General features: G+C 37.6%; 1 protein-coding gene across 1 annotated transcript; it reads right to left on the bottom strand.

Annotated features, from left to right (window-relative positions):
- Positions 1–735: 735 nt before the first annotated feature.
- Positions 736–16,203, bottom strand: Yipf7 (Yip1 domain family member 7). The gene is given in 6 exon segments (XM_042678447.1): positions 736–898; positions 4,670–4,851; positions 6,422–6,567; positions 11,818–11,996; positions 14,380–14,496; positions 16,142–16,203. Coding segments are annotated over 5 exon segments (786 nt in total). The 5' UTR covers position 14,496; positions 16,142–16,203.
- Between the last annotated feature and the right edge of the window lie 9,201 nt (positions 16,204–25,404).

The raw sequence follows: 25,404 nt of genomic DNA on the forward strand, positions 1-25,404 counted from the left end.
TTTCATAGAGAAATGTAGTGGGATTTGAGGCCAGTACGAAAGAGGCATTTGTAGCTTGTGGTACAATTACAATGAAACAAGTAAGATTTCCTCTGGTAACCTTTCATCTGCTCAGGAAGAAAATAACAATGTACTTAGGATACATGTGAAGGAGAAGTTATAGTAATGGACCACAGCATCTAAGGGAGAAATGAAAGTTTTACAACGTGGTGAGTCAATACATTATCTAAACAGCACTGAAAAAAGTTGTGAAAGTAAGTGAACTGAAAGGCAAAAGATTTGGGGTAAATAAAACCTTACCCAACATACTCCTGAACTCTCAAAAGGTGCTGAACCATGCAAATTTTAACCACAAGCATACAGCTTGAGCACTCATGGAACTTTCTCAAAAAGACATAACTATAGATTTCCTGTAAATGGTAAGCATATGATTTTATTCTCTTATAGTTTCATAGAAATACACTGAGAGAAGAGCATATCCATCAGTATACCAGTACACCAACCATATCCCTTTTCATTTTAAAATATTTTTAAAATGTTTTAATGTACCATGGTGAAAAGCAAAACATCATTTGAACAAAACAGGCCATTAGAGCCCTATCCGTAAGTGCTGTTTATTATTCTCTCAACAATAATAAAACAAAAATCACATCACCAAATTTTAATGCTAATCCACTTCCAGAACAATCTGAACAGCAAAGAAATAGAATCTTGCAAAGCCATCTCATACACTCTTTAGAAAACTGTGAGGAGGGCAAAAAGTCCATACAGCAAGGCACAAGGATAGGCAATGAGAAGCTGTTGTCCTTCCATGTCCAGAGCAGAAATGAAGATCTTAGAAGCTGAAAGGCTACACCAACCAATGATGACCAGGGCTGATACAGTTCCCAAGGTGCCCCTGTGATAAAGACAAAGATGATTGATTGCCTTATATCAGGAGAAAAAACATAAGACACTTGTGTCAGAGTTCTCTCTGGTATGTCTTTGGTGCATCATTACCAAATGGTGACACACCATTTATAAAATGAAGGTGTAGAGCTAAACGAATTCATGAGGTCTAAACCAGTTAGAAAATATGGGAGTTGAATTCACCATGAAGGCTAAATATTTTAAACTGCTGTAAAGCTACCCTTAATAACAGCAGAAGACATTACTGACACTCTCTTGTATCTGTCAATATTCAAACCACAACTCTGATATTTCTCTTATACACTGTATTTGAGCTTTCTCTCACAGCGACAATTTTTCTTTTCTCATCTTCTTCACAAGTTGATTCAGTGTGAGAGAAAAGATAGTTACATTCCAACTGGGGGCCTACTCCCCAATTCTCCCATGTCTACTTGACAAGTATCTCAAACAGCAAAACCCATCATAGCTCAAGTGGAGAATGGAACAGGAAAGAGTGTGTCTGTATAAATCAGTGCCTTATTCAATGACTATCTGTGTACTATGTCAATGTTAGACCTTTTAGAATTGTTCAACCCATCCACCCAGGAATACGTTTGTTTAAACTGGTATCTTCAAAATGCCATTGTGGAAGCAATCTGTTCTTCTAACCATAGGGAGAATCAAGAGGGAGACAGGATGGTGAAGAAGAAATTGTTTTCTTTGTGTGCAAAATAGAGTGATTTATTCCATTTGAAAACAAGACACAGTTGCTGGAAGAGCTCTCTGGAGACATAATAGGATCCAATTTTAGACGGAAGGGGCCTGGTAAGCCTTGTGTGGTTAAGTAGACATCAGATAAAGAACTAACTTCTAGCACATTATCCTTCCACCTTCAAACTACAGGGCTCTGTTCAATCCTGATTGGACTCTAAAGTTGGAGATTAGTGTTTATTAGTTGTAACAATGACAGAAATACCTACTTTTAATAATTGTTACCCCCCAAAGGTGCAAGTTTGCACATTTCAGTTTAGAATGCCCTATTGTATTAAGAAACTACTATAATATTTTAAAGGATGTAACATACACAATGCAGATGTCCATTAGCAAAATATCAGATTGATTCAATGTACATGTTTCTACAAATAAAAATGTGAAATTATGTATGATTCATATTAATGATATGAAATTTTAATTCAATGGTATGGGTCAAATAGCTTATCCCAGTTGTATATAATTTTAAGTGTTCCTACACCTGTCTGTTATTGTTTGGATCTTGAAAGTTCTGCAAATGCCTATATGCTAAAGGCTTTTGTGCCATACTATGGTGGGTGGACTGTTAGGAGGTAGAGCCTAGTGAAAGGAAATTATCATTGGAGGCATGCCCTTATAGAGGAGTTGGGAGGTCCTGGCCCCTTCCTTCGATTCACTCTGCTTCCTGTCCACCATGAGGTGAGCAATCTTTCCCTGTCATGATGCTCTGCCATGTTATACATCCTTAAGCAATAAAGCCACCCAAACTGTGAGCTACAACTTTTCTTCTTTATAAACAATTCCTCAGGTACTTTATCACAATGATGGTACATAGATGAACACAGTCCTTTGTGATTTCAGAAGGGAAATCTTACAAAAAGAAGTCTCAATTTCTCTTATCAGACAAGCAGAAAAGGCCAAAAGCTATGTACATATGACCATATAAGGTCATATGTACATATATAAGGTGATGCTAAGTGAAATGAACCCCAAGATAGGGACACAAGAGCTTTTTTCTTTATCACTGTTGTTTTTAGTGTATTATGTGATTTTTTTTGTTTCTTTTGTATGTTCTTCCCCCATGGTAAAACTCCTGTTGTCACTGTATTTGATTCTGGTGCCCTGCATCTTGTATATACATTTTTCTAATTTGGGGAGGGGAGGGGAAATAACAAAATGCTGAAATATGGATACAGGTTGACCCATTGTAACAATGAGATGAGAACAAACTTTACAATTTCAGGGTTGGGGGGGGAGCTGGGGCAGTGGGGAGGGAAAGGATGGTAAGGGGAAAACAAAGGAGGAGGTAACAATGCTTAATAAGAAATGTACTCATTACCTTGCTCATGTAACTGTAACCCCTCTGTACAGTATCTTCACAATAAAAAAAATTAAGTCCAAATTTCTGGTGATTTCTGAAACCTAAGAATTATAACTTTTAATTTTTCTTTAATGTTCTGAAGTCATTAATGAATCTCTAAATCTCGAATTGGCTGAAAATTAGGTTTAAAACTTGGAATATTTAAATGGTGGATAATATTTTCATTCTTTTGCAAAACCATTATCTAACAAAATAGAAGTTGTAAAGTCAGACTCTGTACTCACAGGTCAATTTTCCTTACTAAACAACCCAGGAAACATAACATCTTACTAAAGAAAACAATACAGAAAAGGTGGAATTTTTCCATGGATAACACTCCATAAGTACAACTCATATTATGCAATCCAGTTATTCATTTGCTATCATATTCCTCTTTTGTAATGTTGAGTACTTGGTAATAAAGTTAGAGTTGACAAGTAATTCTTAGGACATTACTTTGAAAAAGGAGACCATATATATTCATATATATGTATTTATTTGGTCGTGGGACTTGAACTCTGGGCCTGGGTGCTGTCCAGTGCTAGCTCAAGGCTAGCACTCTACCATTTGAACCTGAGTGCCACTTCCAGTTTTCTGGTGGCTTATGGGAGATCAGAGTCTCACACACTTTTCTACCTGGGCTGGCTTTGAACTGCGATCCTCAGATCTCGGCCTCCTGAGTAGCTAGGATTACAGACATGAGCCACCCGTGCCTGGCTAAGGAGATCATAATAAAACATTGTCATTGTCATTGTCAATCATGTGATACAAATGATTGTTTCTTGTTATAACATAAGCAGAGAGCAAAATCTTTTATAAGCTGCTTATCATTGTGTTGGTAAATTCTTTATATATTCTTTAAATTCTTCCCACCTATGTAGCCTTAATAACTTAAGACTCGGATCATCCAAGATGAATATTCTAGTCATGTTTCCTTTGGATGTTGAAGAATGAGCACTAAAGGCAAGTGTTTACTTCCAAATGGGCTTGGAACATGGCAGGTGACAGAAAACTGTGTAATCTCTCTCTCTCTTTCTCTCTCTCTTCTCTTCTCTTTTCTCATAAGTTGTGGTGGTGTGCATAGACTCTACATAGTACTCTGCAGAAACTTTTATCTACTCTATCCTTAGTAATAGTTTTGAATTTCAAATACAAATTGTCGAAGTGGAGGAAGAAAAATGAAAAAAAAAGTATTGCCTGAGCACATATGCTATTAAGTTTCCTAGGATTAATATCCTCATCAGAGTTCCTGGGAATTCTACCCTGCACGGATCCCAGCTGAGAAAGCACAGTTGCTGCCTGGCTCGAAGGCAGAGTGCCCAGGAGCTGAAGCAATTTGTCAATGTTCAGCAGCATTTACTCTTCCAAAAATCAAATAAGTGAATTTTCTGTAGTTGCTATATTACTCACGACACTACTTCAGCGTGAAGAATGTGGCAACTTAAAAAGCGCCAGTTTTAAACATCACTCGGCCTACTTTATTATTTTAACTATGGAAAATAAGAACAGCCCCTGAGCCTGACTGGCCTTCATTTCTGAATCCACGTGTAGCCTTTATTACAATAGACGAGATTTTCCCATTCCATCGACAAAACGATCAGGAAGCACAGTAAGGCTTCGCAGGTCTGTCTGATGGACCTCGGCGATGCTTGTGCACGTGGAGTCACTTACTGCAATGAAAAGAAGATGGCCCAGCTGGACAGGATGACCATGGGGAGTAGGCAGTAACCAAGTACACTGGCCACGCAGCCGTAGGACACCTCAGCAGAGCTCATCAAGTTCAGTAAGGCATAAATACCAAGGCAGCCAATGGCACTCATGCCATACACGTAACCAAACTGAACTTTTCCTGCCTGAAACAACGCAAAGACAAAGGTTGAATGCATGGCAAGCATGGACAGACACTGGAAAGACAGCACAGAGAACAGGTGAACACAGATCAAGGCCGTTCAACGTCTGTTTTTGTGCAAGCATCATCGGGGAATTATGGGGAAAAACAACAACAGTACCGTCCGTAATAGGAATTTCAGTCCTGAAAACAAACATCCTGACTGCACTCGGCATGAGAAAAGAGTGCTACAGGAAAGAGGAAACATTGCCAGGTTGATTTTTTTTTTTTAATCCTACATTGTGTATAAGAAACACAAGTCATAAAACAGAGCCCCTTTCCTTATTTGCTGACTAACAAGTAAAGGAATAAAGTTCTGAATAAAGTCATAAAAATCCAATTTAGCTTTGGAAGTCTACAAGGCAGATTATTAAAACTGCCACTTAATTTTTTTTTCTAATTCGAATAAAAAATTACCATTGCCATAGAAGATAAATACTCTCTTTTAACCTTAAACTTTTCCAGGATCTTCCTTGAAAAGTTGTCTTTATTCCCTATCTTGATTAAAAACATTGTTTTCTTTGATTTGGTACATTTCTGGTGTCCAGGGATAGGGATCAAACCCAGGACATTGAGCAAGGTAGGCAGGTGATGTACCCCCGAGCTATATCCTCAGTCATTATTTATTGAGACTGGGTGTCTCTAGGCAATTCGGGTTTCCCTTGATTTGAGAATCCTCCTGTCTCTCCTCCAGAGTCATGCAATTATGTATAGTTCACATACACTGCTTTTCCTGATCATGTTCATACACATAGCAGTTAAGTAGACCAATAGCTTTATACCATTTATCTCTTAGGGGTTGTGGTTGAAACTAATTTGGGGGTGCTTTGCTTTAGATAAGAGTCCTCAAAGGCCCAAGGCTTAGTCCTCAGCTGGCGCTTTTATTGGACAGTCGTAGAATCTTTAAGAGATGGGTGTAGGAGGAAGTTAGAAACATCACTGTTTCTCTCTATATAAAAAAGAAACATAAGACATATGCAAGGAGCAAATGTCCTCATGGAAAGCAGTGGACTAATATTGCCAGAGAGTATGCAAGATGATTATAAACATATCTTAGGTTATCATCACACCTTAATTTATGCATAGTAACCTAATCATAAAGGGTATTAGAAAAACTCTTGAAGTATACCACAGCAAAGAAAATTATGACCAAAAATAAGTGTTCAGTGTCATTACTAAAATCACAAAGACAACAAAGACTAAATAACAGGCCTTATATTCCAAAAGCTGTTTGTTTGTTTTTAACAATTCCAGATTAGATTGAGGCTTTTCCTAGCAATAGGAAAGTTATAAGAAATCTCCTACTTGGTAGTTTCATTTCAAAAATCATGTTTAAGCATATTTTTCTCTTTTAATACACGATGCATCTTCTTTTTGTTATGGAACATGTCTGTCTCACAAAAAGAAGTCATGAACTAAATAATTTTCACTATATAAAGCAACAAACACCCCATTTTTGTTTACAATGACCTCTTCAAAGTCAATATGGATTAAGGGCAAGCATTAAACTTAAGTGTCTGAGGTGGTAAGATTACCAGAAGCAGTGTAGCTCCCAGAGCTATACAGAAAAGGATGGGTCCAGTGAGGTCTGTTTCATTCATAATGCTGCCATCTGCTGGCTTCATTGGGTTTAACACCGTCAAGGTTTTTTGCCATATATGATCAAAGTTGATTCCAAGTTCTGCAAGACGGGAAATTCAGACATAAATAATTTTTTTTAATGAAATTAGTAGAATTTTTATCACATTTTATGATCATAATTTGCGCTTAACCTGTATAGGTCTTTTGTTGGCAAAGAGTTAAAAATATTTTACAGAAAAAAAATCCCATAAAGAAATGTTTTCTCTGATTTATGTAGCAAATTTTATGATCAAAACTGCAAAACTGACATTGGGTACAAAATAAAAGTATGGCTAAGAAACCAAATGTCTCCTGGTGTCATTTTAGATGTCTCTGTCTCCCATACAACACTTCTAAAATCCTGTCATATCAACAATGGCATAGGTTTTCAATCAGTAGTCTAGATCCTTCTGATTAATGAGAAAACTAATTTTGGGTTAAAGGGATGAAGCTCCACAGCTGGAAAGGAGAGGGCTTTTTCTTCAAGGAAAATTAACCATAATATGCATGCATACCTTTTTTTTTTTTGGTCCGGCAGTGGGGCCTGAATTCTGGGCCTGAGCACTGTCCCTCAGCTCTTCAGCTCAAGGCTAGTGCCCTACCACTTGAGCCACAGTGCCACTTCCGGTTTTTTTCTTTTTGCTTATATGGTGCTGAGGAATCGAACCCAGGGCCTCATGCATGCAAGGCAAGCGCTCTACCACTGAGCCAACTTCCCAGCCCCACATGCATACTTTTATAAAGTCAATGCAGTATGAGGCTGAATCAATGTACTCAAAGATTAGATTCTTGAAGATTTTTCTATTTTAGAAGTAATCTTGTTAGAATAAAATATCCAGATACGGGCTCAGTGGCCATCAGTCCAGAGTCATTTAGAAATTCCTAATATTTTGTTGCAATGCCTACTTTCCAAGGAATTCTCATCAGTAGTAATTCTCATCTCATCATGTTCTTTAAGTGAGCTTAAACATCCCAATTCATTTAAATTCATTTATATGTTGAAATGAATGGTCCTTCTTCTCCAGTAATTGTAGTCCAATGATTATCATGTTTTAGAGAATAATTCAGGTTTCTGGGTTTCTTTTTCATACCATGGATCAAATGCAGGGCCTCTCAGGCATGTTAGACCAGCTCTCTGTTACTGAATAGAATGCCCAACCCTCAGCTTTTCTTTTTTTTTAAATATACAGTGGCAAAGGCCAACTAACTGTCCTGCAAAGCTGATATTCTGTATATGGCAAAATATAGATTTTTAACTAGCATAACATAGATGAGTCTTTAAGAACCCAGAAATTTTCAGATGCCAGCTAGACACCAGTGCAAATTGGATAAAGGGGAGTATTCACTATCCATGTCATACCTCTCATTGGTATTTGCCATTCTCAGTTTTAAAAGAAAGAATCTGACAGCTGTGAGAGTGGTTAAATAGTAGAACACTGACATAACAGGAATGGCACCCAGGCTTTGATGCCCAGCCCTGTGTTGGACAATTTGACAAGAGAAATTAATAGTTTGTGAGTTGCTTCCATTTCAATTCCATGATCTTCCTTTATTTTCACAGTGCATTAATACATAATATAAGGTTATATGTTGGATAACAGTAGCAGTTCAACAAGCTTAAAATGAGGGTAGAGTACTAATGCAATTTTTAAATTAAAAAAGCTACAGTTTAAATTAATTTTGAACCATTTCACTTTCAAATTTTGACATTTAATACTAATTATATTTTTAATTGTAACCCTGATGAAATCGCTTTTTATTTATCCCATGAAAAGGGTAATTATTTCTAAGAAAATTTGGAAAAGTCAAGAATCTCACAGAAGCTGTCTTATAATTTAATATATTAGCTGTATATTTATCAATATTATACAATATCATTACTGATTTCTATTACTTATTTGATGACACAATATCTGCACATTCCAATACTGAGTCCTGAAACAGTGAATAAATACAGGATCAATTAAATATTTTTCTGTCAAAAAAACTCAATAGTTTTCCACTGGAATATATTTCCATAATATTTTTAATTAAAATGTATGTCAGAGATTACAAATTAATCTCTTACAGAATAAAACTATTGTAAATTTTATTGCCAAATTTATTGTGCTGCTGTCATCTAGTGGTCATAATGTGTAAGATACATGCTGAAAGTAAATTAAGATCTTTATTTTCTATGCTTTTTGTGACATTTCCCCTTCATTTATAATCAGCAGGTTATGCTACACAAATTCAAAATATCATATATCAGTAATCTCTCTATTTTGACACACTTGAGGCAAGAGTTGTTTATTTAGTTGTATAAGATGGGTGTTTTAATGTGATACTTTCACCTGAGCATACAATGTACCCCATTTCCCCTCTTCATTAACTAGCAAGATTGTACTTCCTTGTCATCATTTCTTCTTTATTTTATCTTCTTCCTTTCCTTCCTCCTTCCTGCTTTCCTGCCTTCCTGCCTTCCTTTCTCTCTCTTCTTTCCTTCTTCCTTCCTTCCTTCCTTTCTTCCTTCCTTCCTCCCTCCCTTCCTTCCTTCCTTCCTTCCCTCCCTCTCTCTTTCTCTTTCTTTTTGTTTACAAGAAGGTTCACAAAGTATTTCATACCAAGGTACTTCATACTTTTCGTATAATATAAATATTATATTTAAATTAGAGTAGTCTATTGCTCACCCCTACTCTGTATTGTAAAACAGTGAGTATATGTGTGGAGGGGGAATGGGGTTTGAATTCAGAGCTTTGAGCTCTTGGTTGTTTTTGATTTTGGGTTTTTTTGCTCAAGATTGTGCTCTACCACTTGAACCATATCTCTGTTCCCTTGACTATTATTCTTGGACATGCATTAACATATTGATTGGACACTATCATTCTTACATAAAATCAAACAGGATTGGTGTATTTGAGGAGTAAATGATGCATTTTCAAAATGGCATGGTTTTGTTTATGAACTATTCAATATTATAGTTACATTATTTTCCATTTGTTTTGTTATATGTTTGGTTAAAAACCGTGAAAACTCATTTAACATCTTATCCTAGAAATGTACATATGTTTTTTTTCCTATTTTGAGACAGGTCTTTTGTTTTTTATAAATTCACAAACCTAAAGGATACTTCCAATCAGAATTCTAGATAGTTCATAAATTTGAAATACATAATTACAGTAGGTACTTTCTTCTATTATATAGTTGGTAGAAATAATAATGAAGAAATAAAGAACATATATGAAGTGAGAGTGGAAATCTATGTCTTCCTAAAAATCAGACATTAAGGATGGTGATGTATAGGAGTACGGCATAGAAAAATAAGGACATTTTAGATAACTAGAAAAGTTATTTTCAATACATGTTGCATTGTAAGTAAAAATAAAACTAAAGCCTTATTTCACATATTTAAGGTAAAACAATTTTTGAAAAGAAAACCTAAACATAAAACAAGAAGATAGAATTAAAATTTAAAATCTGTTAACAGATAGCAGCATTATCTGAATATAGAGAAATAGATTCCAAACAAAAGATCAATAAGAAAGCAAAGTTTTCAAAATTATTCCAGATGTAAAAGTTTAATTACTGAAATTCACATATGTTCATAGGCTCATGGGAAATTTAATGTCAAACCTAAGGAGAAATTACACACATTTGAGGAATAATCTGTTAAAGAACAGAAGGAAATATTTCAGTGTTTATGGAAGCCATGCCCTAGCCATAAGAATTGAAGTTCTATATTTTTCATTTATATGTTTATATATGTGTTTCTATATTTTCTAAATTATTTAGTTAATATACTTAGTTGGTAGTTTATTAAAAGCACAGATGTAGGAACCTCTGAAAATGTCTCATGAAAGTAGTTTATAACTTTTAGGTATTTATTAACTGCAGAGAAAAACAGAATGAACTGGATATATATATATATATATATATATATATATATATATATATATATATATCCAAAAGCCTTAATGCCCTCTTACATTACAAAGTCAACAAATGAATCAAAATATTTTCTTGTCAGTACTGGGATTTGAATTCAAGGCCTTGTGCTTGCTGGGAAGGCACTCTATCACTTGAGCTTCAAAATATTTTCCATGCTGTTACAAAGAGTTTAAATTATTCACTTTTCACATGTTTTAGTTAAAGGAAGAAGAATGCATTATCTCAAGGAGACTGGGAGCATTCATGCAAATGAAATGAAAATGGTTCTTTGATATAAAATATTATGGATTATAATCTATTTCTTATCACGTGGCTTCAAACAAATGACTTGCATAGATGACAGAATATTAATGCTGGTGTTCAAAGTTAAATGCCTTGAGTTTAATTAATTTTTAAGCATTTGTGCTTCTGGAATCATATGACATTCTCCAGGGGCAAAAAGTGTGATGGAATGTGGTTAGACTAAAACAACAACAATAATAGCAGCAACAACAATGAATAAAGTTTCTGACATCTCCTAAAGCTTTTCAACTCCTAAGTCCTGAGTTTCTCTCCCCAAAGTAGTCCTACAGTAATATTCTCCTCTGCCTAGCTATTCCACACTTACAAGAGAGAGCTCATTTAAATCAAAGAATTAAAAAAAAAACTGGCTTGTTTCCCAGGAGAAACCTGGGAAAGAATGAGGGAAAGGGTGACTGTCCAAAAAGAAGTGTCATTACCTGACTTATGTAACTGTAACTCTTCGGTACATCACCTTTACAATAACTATGTATACATATATATATTTAAATATAAACATTATATATTATAAAATATAATGTAAGTTATATAATTATTAATTATATATTATAAAATATAAACATCTATTAATTATATAGAATATATGAAGTATATGTTATTTATATATTACATATTATACATATTATAAAATATATATTATTTATATATATTTACCCTTAAGAAATATATAAAATCCTAGTGTAACTAAACTATCTTGTTTGTTCTCAGGCAAACACAGCCAAAGATAAAATATGCTGTTAGGAACTGGCTCATTAACTAGGGTGGCAAAAGTAGTTGTTTTGATATAAGCAGATGACCAAAAGATGCCTTCATTACTGTGTATATGTAGCCAGCAAGTCCAAATTCAAAAATCAGTAAAGAAATATTGAATAACTTCAGCAGCACCATACTATAGCTTATATCTACTTCCATATTTCCCTATACAAACACGCAACAAACGCTGCGTGGTTTATGTGTCATGGCTGGGTAGACTCTTGTAATATGTGGAACAATTACACATAAAACATTGCATGTGGGATGCTGACAGCACATATTAAGTGATAATTATTGCTATTCTTCTCTGAGCTTTACACACATTAGTAACATTTCCTTAACTTATCTTCTAGCAAAGGAGGCTCTTCATCAAAACTGTCAATGTAAGGAGCTTGTGGATAATAATCTGCGTTGGATGCTGGCTGAAAAAATTGTCCTGGGTGTCCGGATGTCAGGAGTGTCTCTGGAGGAATGAAGGGGCTGGGCTGAGACTGCTCACAGGCATGTTGTCTAGATTAAAAAAGAACACTACTGTTTATACATCTACCAAAGGAATATATGGCAAATCAACATAGGAGACTCTAATTTTCCTTTAACAAATTCACCTATTTTAAATGACTACTTAGCCAGGCATTACTGGCTCACTCCTACCATCCGAGAGCCTCTGGAGTCTGGGATCTCAAGATCTCAGGATCCGAGGATCATGGCTCAAAACCAGCCAGGGCAGAAAGCACATGCAGCCCTGTCTTTAATAAAGCACCAAAAAGCCAGAAGTGAAGCTCTAGCTCAAGTGGTAGAACACTAGCTTTGAGCATAAAAGCTCAAGGACTGCATCTAAGCCCTGAGTTCAAGCCCCATTACTGACACCAAAAATAACAACAACAAAAATGACTATTTACTACAGAATAATAAACTGCTCAAACTTTTATCAAAAAAAAATAAAATGAATGGCCAGGTGCCAGTGGCTCATGCTTGTAATCTTAGCTATTCAAGAGGCTGACATCTAAGGATCAGCATTTGAAGTCAGCCCAGGCAGGAAAGTCCCTGAGACTCTTATCTCTAATTAGCCACAAGAAAACTGAAGTGGTGCTATAGCTCAGAGTGACAGAATACTAGCCTTGAGCAAAAGAACTCAGGGACAGCACCCAGGCCCTGAGTTCAAGCCCCACAACTGACAAAAAGCAAGAAAGCAAGCAAGCAAGCAAGGAAGAAAGATAACTGATCATGAAAAGGCTTCTAGAAGCAAAATCTACACAGACTCATATTACCTTAATATATGCAATATGCTGGGCCTAACTCTTTATATATATTTTTCAATTAAAACTTTATATGGTTAATATGGCACTTAAATTTCATCTGACAGCAAAAGAAATATTGTTTCATAGACACCAAACAATTAGTCAATCCCCCCCAGCATGAAGGCATGCAGGCACCAAAGAAATCTAACAAATCAAGCACTGCAGGGGTTAGAGTCTGGCTGAACCTCTGAGCAGTGTTCTGCTCCCGCATAAGGAGGAAGAAAGGCAGGAGGGGGAGTCACAATTGATTGGTTAGTGATAAATAATCTCATAATTCCTATACCTCTGGCCACAGTAGCTATCCTCTGGATACACTATTTCCCCAGGATGCTCAGCATCTTATTCTGATTTGATGTATACTTTATTGAATTATTCATAGAACCGATAAGAGACAAGAATTCTGAATCTCCTCTGAGGCATATTAATAAGTCACAGACCTGAGTGGATGTTCTTATACTTCCTATATTGACCACAGTCAAAAAACTTTCCTTTATTTTTGAGCCTTTACAGGGTGCGTTGGAATCAAGTTGTTGGATTGAACTAGGAAGTACCTGAAGCAGGTTAAGTCTTCATCCTGATTCAGTTAATTATGAGCTTCTTTCATTTGGATATATTAATTTCTACATCTTTGTCCTCTCAATTTCTGAACCAGTGATATAAAGAATCAAAGAGGGGACTGGGGACGTGGCTCAGTGGTAGAGTGCTTGCCTCACATACATGAAGCCCAGGTTGGATTCCTCAGCACCACATGAGCAGAAAAAGCTAGACATGGCACTGTGGCTCAACTGGTAGAACGCTAGCCTTGAGCTGAAGAGCTGAGGGACAGCGTCCAGGTCCAGAGTTCAGGCCCCAGGACCAGCCAAAAAATAAAAAAAGAATCAAAGAGGAAAATAAATTTATGTTGGGTGAGATAAGTAGAAAATGCTGTGATGCATGGACCCTAGAGTAAGACCCTAGAAAGTTCTGTTTTTCGTGGGCCTTTTACTTCACTTTACTCTGGAAATGTAGATGGATACCCAAGTATGTATATATTGTTTGAAAAATGAATAGATCAAATAAATAGAAGTTTTGAGGCAGTGGATTCCTTTTTATAAAACAGGAGAAGACAAGTGGGGAAAAACCTATACATTTCTCATTGTAGATTATATGGTTATTCGGAATAACTTAATGCTTATAGTATTCCCTCTGCCTGAAGCACATTTCACATATTTTTGTTGTGAAAACACTATATATACCTACATCTTTCCCTGCCATTAGAGCCTGGCTCTGTAAAAGTAATTAGAAACATGCCTGTCTTCAAGATCTGCTAGAGTTTTTAAAAAGAATACCTATACCATTTACTTGGCATGGGCCTCAAATCATAAAGGACCTTCTCCAAGAATGGTCTCACAGCTCTCTTGTACCATTTCTTTTTGGGTACTTTATTGAGATATGCTGAGAATAACTTTGACTTCTGCTAAAAATCATCTCCCAGTCTGAAGCCCCTTGCAATATTATTAATATTGTTCAAAATGGAAACAATATAAACTGTGTTAAATGGAAATTCCTTTGTACAACTTAAAGAAAATAAAAAATAAATAAAATAAAGTACTTACCCATTAGATCCATAAAGGTTCCCATAGGTATCAGAAGCAGTATAGCTCTGCTCCTGATTATCAATGGTATAATTAGATTGATAAAAATCAGTGTTGAATTGTTCCAAGTTTGACATCCTGAAAAAAGTGCTTTATTAGTAAGTTCATGAGTCAATACATTTTTGAGAAATTTACAAAGGTTAACTAGTGATGTGATTATGGCTAGACTCCTATCAGAGAAGAAGGAAGAATAAATAAGTATTGGGGAAAGTATGGAAAGGTATGATTAAAGGTCATTTACACTCAGACACCAGTATCTTACTTGTCTAACTCTAGCTACTAAAGAGACTAAGAGATGAAGATCATGGTTTTAAACCTGTGTAGGCAGGCAAATCAGATTCTTAACTCCAATTAACCAGTAAAAAGCCCAAAGTGGAGGTATGCCTCAATTGGTAGAGCACCTGCCTTGAGCTGAAAAGGCCAAGCAAGAGCACAAGGTCCTGAGTTCAAGCCCCAGGACAGGCACCAAAAGAGAGACAAAGAGTGAAAGACATTTATAAAACAGGCTATTGTCAGCAAGCCCCAGGACAGGCACCAAAAGAGAGACAAAGAGCGAAAGACATTTATAAAACACGCTATTGTCAGCTATTTTTTAAATGTATTCACAGCTCTAATTTGTGACTGACAAAATTGATCTTAACTGATCCAAAAGCACTTCCATCCTTTCCCCAAACATATCATTCTTAGGGATTTCAGAAGAAAAATCTAAAACGTAGTCCATAACTGAAAAGTTAACCTTTGGTTTTTAACTTGGTCTCTCACACAACAGAGCCCAAAGGTAAATAGTTTATAATAGTAGTACTATTTTAACTTGATTTTCCCAGAGATTTAAGATCTGCTCACAGTCTTTCTTTGTTTCTCTCCAGAACTGGAAATGAACCTCTATGAACAGACTTTCTAGTTGTACTTGAGCATTCTTCATAAGCATTTAGGACATTTGCTTCTTTTGTCTAGGATGCTGCACCTGGTCTTCTGGCTGAGCCAGAGAGAGAAAGACTCCATATTGCTAAGCAAAGTGTATGACCTTGGCTTAGACCTTATGACTAGGAATACCAGACAGAAAGAGAAAAGTTTGAGATAAGGGGTTTGAGATGTTAAAAAGGTAATAGTGGTGTTATGGTAGAAATTAGACAATAGAGGGAACTTTGCAATTGAGCAGATGTGATTATTCCACTTTACATGCTATTCTTACTTTTTCATTGACAACATTTTACTCTAAAAATAGTAAATTTAGAAATCACAGCAGTAATCTTTATCATTATAATCATCTAGGGAATATTGCTAAATTTCAAATGAAGCTGCATAAGCAACCTTAACTAGAAGAGCTTCATTAATCAGAAATATTCAAGGAACAATTATTAAATATATAAAATTTGTTCAGCGTTTCTAAAATTAGATGCTGAAATTCATACATCTGATTTAACAAATCAAGATTTTTTTAATTAGTATAAAATTAGCTATGAATTATGTAAACTAAAATCAGGACTTAGTAATAAATCTTTTATCAACTTATAAAGAACTTGAAATTTAATAGCATATCTTTCTCCATCCATAATATATTCATTACAAAGCAAAAAGAATGACTTCACTCGCGTACACTAACTTTTCATAACACACAAAGCTTTATGTAACTTGACTATGGTATTAGTCCTTAAATAACCCAGTTTCATATTTTATATATGTGCCAAGTCTTTTAGAGATCCGATGAAAAAGAGACACATACCTCTGGGTATTTTATGAGGAAAGATTCTCCAGCAAATGTTGCTTTACTTGGGAAATTTAAAGCAAATCAGTTGGTGGAAAGATGAGCTGGCTATATTTAAGTTTCTAAATTTGTACTCTGACACTCTGAACAGATGCTACAGCCAAAAGAAAAGCCTGCCAAAAGCCAGACACTGTGGCTTATAACACTTTTATGGTTTACAAACATAGTGTACAGCATATAGACATAAATTTGGCAATGTGCATAAGTAAAGGCATTTTCCTTATGTACATGTCAGCTGCACTTGGAGGTAAGATCAGTTATTTGAGGCAAGCAGGAGGAAATAAGTGATTCAATTCTTCTCCTACATTGGTTTTCAACCTAGATAAAAATGTAATAAAAAAATCAAGATATGATACAGGATCTTAGCATAAAGATTTCTGCACCACAATGAAAATAGCATCCTGTCAGTTTTATCCAAAACTGAAGTATTCAATTATATGAATAACCTTTAAGAAGACGATATGATCTGTCTCTAATATTTTTCTTGCTTCTTACTCCTCCAGCGGAGATTAAGAGATACATATTCACATGACCCACTGCTTTTCACACAAAGGCATGTTCTATCTCATTTTCAAGCCAATACTGGAAGCCTTTCTTTTGTTTTCTTTTTCATTTTCTTTTTCTTTGTCAGTTGTGGAGCTTGAACTCAGGGCCTGGGCGCTGTCCCTGGGCTTTTTCACTCCGGGCTAGTGCTCTACCACTTTGAGCTCCACTTTAGGTTTTCTGGTGGTTAATTGGAGATAAGAGTCTCGGGGACTTTCCTGCTCCTGGCTGGCTTTGAATCTTGATCCTCAGATCTCAGCCTCCTGAGTAGCTAGGATTACAGGCATGAGCCACCAGAGCCTGGCCCACTGGAAGCTTTTTAACTCATCCTTATCCCAGAAAACTGAGTTGTCTCTCCATCTTATCACCCAGTTCCTACCAGGAGACTCCTACTATTCCTACTCCTCCTACTTCTAACTCAGGTAATCTGACGGATACTCTGAATTCCATCTGAACTTTGCATTTCAGTATCTGTTATGATTTAATCTGAAATGCCCCTCATCCATTTGTTTAATAGCTGGTGGCACTATTGGAAGAGGTGGCTGAAACTTCGGGAGTTGGGGATTCACTGGAAGAAGCAGGTCACTACAGGCATGCTACTGAAGGTTATTCCTGATCTTCAGTCCTTTTTCTGTTTTACTCTGTTTCCTGGCTGTTGTGAACAAATTTGCTTCATGACATGCTTTTGGTGCCCTAGTATTCTGCCTAACCCCAAGCCCACAGCCACGGAGCAAAGTGACCATAATCTGAAACTTCTAAAAGCCGGAGGTAAAAGAAATCTGTTTTTCTTTCTTGCTATTGTTTCTAACATACTTATAAGATTATTTCTTTGTTGCTTTGTATGTCCCTCCTCCACAATATAACCCCTGTTTTCAATGTATTTGATGTTGGTATAATTTGTGGAGAGGAAGGGAACTTTACAACTTTTAGGGGGGGGAGGGAGAAGGGAGGGGTTGGTGAGGAGCCATGGGAGGACTGAGATGGCAAGGGGAAACAAAGGAGGAGGCAACAATGCTTGATAAGAAATGTACTCATTATCTTGTCCATGTAATTGTAACCCCTCTGCACAGTATTTTCACAATAAAAAAAAATAATAAAGAAATGTACTCATTTCCTTGCTCATGTAATTGTAACCTCTCTGTATGGTATTTTCTCAATAAAAAAAACTTATTAATTAAAAAGAAAACAAGGAGAGGTTACTATTCAACAAGAAATGTACTCATTACTCTAGTTATGTAACTATAACCCCTCTGTACATCACCCTTAAAATAAAATTAATTTTTAAAAAAGAAATCTTTACTTCTTTAAACAATTTCTGTCAGGAATTATTTACAGTGACAAAATTTGACTGACACAGTACCTAACACCCACTTCATGGATAGCACTCAAGTTCCCCTATGGTCTATTTTATATGGATTCTTCTTGCTAGGACTTGATACATTTTAGGAACCCAAATTCCAGTAAATGAAATTTTCTGTCCAAGAGCAAGTTAACTGATATTTAGGAACAGTCAACAGAAGTGAAAGCAGAATATTTTTATTCCATTTGGTTTTTAAAAAGCTTTAAAATTAATTAATCTGGCCTGGGGCAGGTGGCTCATGCCTATAATTCTTGCTATTCAGGAGGCTGAGATCTGAGGATCCTGGTTCAAAATCAGCCCAGGCAGGAAAGTCATGAGATTCTTATCTCCACCAAAAAACTGGAAGTGGAGCTGTGGCTCAAGTAGTAGAGCATTTGCCTTGAGCTGAAAAGCTCAGGGACAGCGCCCAGGCCTAGAGTTCAAGTCCCATGACTGACAACAAACAAAAGAAATTAGTTAATCAGAATGTCCCTTTCTAGGTTACTAGTCAAATGACTGTCCAATTAAGGTGGGTCATACATTTATTAAGTACCAGATCATTCTCTTGATGCTTGGTGATAGAAGTAGACAATCAAACAGACCTGCACTTAAAAATACACATTTTAAAATTGATTATATTACATCTACAATTACTACAATGACTAACTAGGCCTTGTTCTACTAAGTATAACTTTACATCACTCAATTTTTATAACACATTATGTGGTGTCCCCTTTAATAGACAAGCAATAGAGACTAACTTGTTCGAAGCCATCAGCTAGTGAGTAGATGATCCAATATTTGAAGCCTAGAAGAGTCTGAAACATGTTATTATCTGATATAAATTATAGAATAAAGCATTAAGAAAGAGAGTGATAAGGAAAAGGATTTGAGGAGTCCGGGAAGACCTGCTGCAAGGCTCTTTTGGATAAAGAATGTATTAGTAAGAAAGAGTCACCTTGAAGATTAAGTGAAGAACATGTTCAGCTCTTGGAGATAGAGATAGATTTGGAGATGGCAGGGAGAAATCTGTGGTTTAAACAGAAAGCCAAAGTAGTTAGTGATTTCATAGCATGGAAAGGTTAAAAGAAATGTGTCAGAAGAAAACACAGAGCTTAATTCAAAAAGGAGTCTGAAGATCATGGTAAGAGTCTGTCTGTTATTGTAATTGAAATGACATGGCACTGAAGGGTTCCAAACAATGGAATGATATGATCAGGGCTATGCAGAAACAGAAAAGGGAGACTGGATTGGCAGGGCCTATTGCAATAGCACAGGTGTGAGGAAAAGGAGGTTCAAATTGGTTACAGCGGAATTGGAAGAACTTTCACAAAAGTCATGACAACTAAAGGATGGATGGAATAAAGAACAGCCATGTCTATAAAAAGATGCTTCAGATCAGAAAACCACCGGCTATTTGAACTGAGGGAGGGACAATAGAGGAAATTGAACAAGCTCATCAGGAATGTGGAAAGTAGACTCCGTAGGATAAAATTTGTATTAGGCTGCAGCGGAAAGACAATTATTAAGGATAGTCATTTCTAGAATTCTGACAAGTATTCTGCTCAGATAAATAAAGGTCTACAAAAGCTCCAAGTTGCTGCATAATTGCCATTATTTAGATCATTCTTTTTCTTCCTTCTCTCAAGATTTTTCTTACTTAATTACTTTTTTCTTATTAGCACGGATCAATTATACATATTAATGGGGTTCAGTGTGATGTTTCAACATATGCACGTGGTGTGAAATCAGAGTGATTAGCTTTAAAGTTCCTGTGAGAACAGCAGGGAATACTTTTACCATTCATATATATGTAAAGACAATATATTTTCAATCTCATTTCATTTAAACAAATGTTAAATGTTGTAATTAAATACTCTTCAGCATAATTTTCATGAAAAATTCATTTGATTTAATGACTTGCAACAATATATAAGGCAAAAATCAGCATATAAAAATGAAATTAACCTAAGTCTTCAGTGAACATAAACCATGAACACTGAAGATCAAATGACTTCAATGTCCTGACAGCTCCATACACAGCTCATTAATGCATATGGCAGTAAAGTTTATAGCTACTCATATATGTAATACTATGCAAATATACAAATACATTTAAATATTTTTCATTCACAGATCATTTTATTGTTACATTGTACATTGAAAAGCACAATTTAGATTGGTATTATGTCTTGTCGCAGTGCGTTAATTATTTTTGTCTAACTATTGAAATACTTATTTGTTTTATAATATCACTGTTTTCACTAATCTCCATTTATTATCATTAGGAAAATATGAATGATTAATTGGTCACATTTCCTGTAGCAATGAAGGGAAAACATCTTTCCCAATGCTGTGTCATAATTATATATTTTAATTACAACATCATTATTTTACAAACTATGGGAATGTTACATTTTTATTTCTAAGTGTTTTCAGGTTAATTTGACTAATTTATTATGACTAGCAAATGAAAGTGCTCATGATAGATGTAAGGAGACAATTTGCCTATCATATATATTTAAATCTAATTGTCAGTATACAAATTTTGTTTTATAAACATGTCTTCCTTGCTTTGTTATGAGAAAATAACCCAGTTACTTATCACAAAGTTTTAACTTAGAATTTTTAAACATCATCACCATGATATTGTCAGAATTTAATGTTTAGACAATAAGTCACTGACTTATTAAGCTGCAAAATTTTGAAGACGCTGGTAACCCAGCAATACATAACTAGAATATATTTTTATGTGTGGAATTTGTTTAAAAATGCTACACTGGCTCTGGCACCAGGCCTCAAGCAAAACCTGATAATGCCTCTAAGAGATTGTTAGAAAAGCTCAAAAAGCTCGTGAGTGGAGATTTGAAGGACAATGAAAAATGTATTTTTGGAGGCTAGAAAAAAATGGAACTCATTTTATATAGTATTAAAAAGTTTAGTAATTCTATTGCCAAGTTACTGTGAAAAATAGAAACGGATCTTTCCAGAAGGAATCAGAAAATGCCTACCAGCTTCTAGCAGCAAGAGATGAACTAACATAGCAATTGTTAAGATTCTGAACAGAATTTAGAGAAAATTTGAGTCATAACTTCTTGGTTTGGAAATAAAATGGTCTTGCTAATCCTAGACTTTCTCAGCAAAACATTCTTAAACTAAGACATGACTTCAGCACAGATAAAACCAGGATGCCAACATTAAAATATGGACCTCAGATGGTAAATCCAAGAGTATGACAATAAATAATTTTTAAGACTTGAGGTACATTTACACATATATTTTATAGTGTTTCTAAATGTGGTATTAAAATGTTTTTGTAAACAGTAAGGTAAACAATAAGGGTTTTAGTGGAATGTTAATCTTACAAATTTATCACTCTGGTGGCCTAGGGTAGAAAATGACCTATCTTTGGAAGGAAATATTAAATACATGATAAATTGATCCATAAGATGTTCAAATTGAACAATGATCTTTACCTTTTCTCTCGATAGAAATCTTGCAAAAACGTTGTAAATTTTATGTTCTATTGTTGTATTACATCAGTGTGTCCAGTATGTGGAGATGTATAAATGGACCCATATATCTCACTATCTTACTTAAAACAACAGGATGTGACATAACTTACTAATCCTATATTTTGCTTACCTATGAAAATACAACATCCATTAAGGGAGAATCATTATTGGGATTCAACCTCAAACCTTATCAGGTACTTTTGACCATGAGTTACAGCAGAAATATAAGATAACATGAACATAACTTGATAGGACAAAATGGAGTTACAGAGACTTGGATTTAAGATATTTCTGTTCTTGTGTCAAAGTACTCCCAACACTGAGCAGCCAGGTAGATAAAGACACCATCAGTGTTTCCTTGATAATGCTTGTTTTTCTTTGTTTCTGGTGTGTTTCCCTTTTGACACACACATATTTATCTTCACCCATTCTGAAACCATTTGTTAAGCTAAAGTAAGTGGTGGGCTATTCTGTATACTATTCTGTGGAGCACATGGGCAGCAAATATGGCGCTGGGAGGGGGTTGAGTGGGCAGACCCCAATTGATCTTCTGATTAGTGCCTAACCAGCCCGTGAAGGCTCAGGTGAATGATAGGGTGTGACCTTGACAGTGATTGGTTCCTCTTCCTCCCTTACCATGCCACCCACCCTTGTTGTCTTTAAAAGGGGCTGCTCTCTGTTAATAAGAGTTTTTCTACCTGCTGGATTTGGCTCCCCGCTGTGTCTGATTGTCTCCTGGGCTGAGGGAGGCTAGGGAACGGGCGAGCGCCGCACTTACCTTTCCTCGGACCCCGTCCGTCTTTCGTGGGACGGACGAAGACCCAACATCTGGCGCCCAACGTGGGGCACGAAAGGAAAAGATACCGCCGAGGCTAAGCGGTCTCTCGGGGTAAGTGAAACCCTAAATATGGGTAATGCTATATCACAGAAGAAGGAGGAGGAGGCAACATTAGGCCTAGAAAGAGTACAGGAAGACTTGGAAAGTAAAAAGGAAAAGGTCAAATTCGACTGGGAACGCACTATCTGTGCATGCAGGGGCGGAGGCAGCTACTCAGGTGCCCCGGATGGTCCTAGGCCCCCTCCCTATTCCCCTGATTGGAAGAGAGGTATGGCGCCCTACGAGACCTGCGAGAGGGACTTGCAAAACCCAGACCCCTACCACATGGAGGGACCAAGGGCTGAGGAAGTAACCTACTCGGAGACCTCCTCTGGAAAGGAAGGGCCACCCAAGAGCCCTGGAAAGGAAGAGCCACCCAAGAGCCCTGCCTCTCGGCCACAGGATTCGCTTCCCCAAGCGTATCCAGTCAATGTGGCGTCAGGGGCTAACAGGCCCCTGGAATGGTATCCATGGGAAGCTAAGGATCTTAAAGAGCTCCGCAAGGCGGTGGCAGAGGATGGCCCAAACTCTCCCTGGGCCCAGACCCTATTACAAGACATTGCCTATCACCCGTGTGTCCCTAAGGACTGGGTGGATGTGGCCAAAGCCGTTCTTACTAGTTCTCAGTTTATTAAATGGTGTGCTTTCTTTAAGGAGGAATGCAGAGTGCGAGCGGAGAGTAACCGGCAGGCTCAACCAGCGATACCTATTACTTATGCCATGCTAGCAGGTAATGGGGAAGGGTACTCCACCGGCATCCAACAGGCCGCAATACCTGGCCCGTACCGTGACCAGGTGAGGCAGGCAGGACTTGCCGTGTGGTACAAACTAGATGATGGGCCTACTGAGTCCTCCATGGCAGAAGTGAGACAAAAACTGGGTGAGCCTCGACCTGATTTCATAGACCGAGTCCAACAGAGTGTTCACCTCAAGCTGCCGACAGGGAACCTCCGAGATCAGTTTGTAAAGCTGCTGGTCTGGGAAGGGAATGCAGACCACCGCATGGCCTGCACGGGATTGAGAGAGAGTTCCCTGAGCAGATGGGTGGTGGCCTCACAGGATGTGGGAACACAACAGCATCAGTCCCAATCACTAGCTTTAGCTTTAAAGGCTCAGGCATCTACAATGACTGAGGCCATTACTCAGGCGCTGGCAGCCCAGGGCCAAGGAACCCCAAGGCCATCGGGGAGAGGGACTTGTTTTGAATGGGGGCAGGAGGGGCACTTTAAGAGAGATTGTTTACAACAATCCCCTGCCAACTGGCCCTTGGGCAAACCGCCCCCTATACCCTACCCCAGGGGCAGGGAGGGATACAAGTTTGATTTAGATGGGAAGTCTTTAAACTTGGGGAGGGGCATCCTCTAGCCCCTTTAACGCAAGGAGGAACCCCCCCTGCTGTGAGGACCAGGCAGCCTCGTGGCAGGGCGACCCAGGCCCATTGGACCGTCCCCCTGGTGGACGGACTCCGCCCTAAAATGAGTATTCTCAGAGGCAGAAAGAGGTTTCACTGTTTAATTGACACTGGGGCAGACCGAACCATACTCAGGGAGGAGGAAGTGACCTTGGACTGGAAGCTTGCACCTGGGCCCCAGATATTGGGGGTAGGGGGCAACTCCCAGACCAAAGAAATGGTTGCCCTTATGACATGGACTAGCCCAGATGGAGAACAGGGAAAGATACGCACTTTAGTGGCAAAGAACCTCACTGCCAATTTACTAGGACAAGATATGCTAAGACAAATGGATGCCGTGGTCACTACAGACCATTGAGCATCCTATGATGATATCCTGGATGGGGAAGAAGCACAAAGGCTTAAACAGGATCTAGAGGGAGTTAAGGAAGGGGATTTGGATGCGTTTTCCCCATAGGGGAGTCTGCTCCCATTTGGATCCCTGCCAGGAACCTTAAGTTTTTACCCATTTCCTCTATACAGGAGGATGCCCAAGAATAAGCTAACCAACAACAACAACAAAAAAAAAAGGGCCATGGCCGAGGCTTGTGTTTTAAAGACAAAAGCCAGAAAGACAATTATTAACCATCCCCAAGGGCAACCAGCCCTTGAGAAGCTCTTGTGTTCTCTAACAATTGCAGATGGTGACACTCCAGCTGTTGGCTGTCCTGACTCTCCGAATCCTGTGAATGGCCCTACGGAACCTGCATCAACCTCAACGGGTGACCTGGGCAGTGATCAACGCTGGCAATGCAGAAATCGTCAGGAGCACCACAAGAGAAGCTGTCCCTTCGAGCTGGTGGCCTGACCTTCATTTTGATCACCACCCTATGGACTGTTCAATATTTTTGTAGGAGTTAATTATTTTAATGTTACCTGCTTTAATTGTTCTTCTACTAATTGCTTGTATAGCAGCATTGAATCCATACTTATTGTTAAACAACCACCTTTTGCTATGCTTCCAGCTTAGATTTTGTCCAACCCCACAGGCAAATAGCTGGATTAGAACAATCCCCACCTCTGGACTCTGAAGTGGCAAAGACTGCTATCCCATCCTTCACTAAGGTTAAAGGACTAGTAGTGACATTTCCTGGCCTGGGAATGCTTTTGCTGATGGTTTTTCTATGCCTTCCTTGCAATATGAGCTTAGCCAGCCAGTTATCAAGCTCCAAATGAATGAATTTCCCCCCAGAGAGGAATCGCAGCCAGAGACGGGTAAGAGGGGGTGTCAGTCTGACCAACCTAAGACAGGGCCTTCAGCTTCGCTCTGAAGAAGTTCCCGATGACGGGTAAGGCAGACAAGGCGATCCACCCAACCTAAGACAGGCGGGTTCACTTCTTTAAGCAAAGACGGGGGGGAGATGATGTTGGGAGCAATTGGGAGCTGACAGTAAAGCTCAAAGGTCATCTTGACTCCTGTGCTAGCTTAAAGGCACGCACAAGGAACTGGCTTACTTAAAAGACACCAGGTGCCAAGGAATTAATTGAACTGCTTCG

Source organism: Dipodomys spectabilis, unplaced genomic scaffold, assembly GCF_019054845.1.
Source record: "Dipodomys spectabilis isolate Male_0828 unplaced genomic scaffold, ASM1905484v1 ptg000043l, whole genome shotgun sequence".
Lineage (NCBI taxonomy): Eukaryota > Metazoa > Chordata > Mammalia > Rodentia > Heteromyidae > Dipodomys > Dipodomys spectabilis.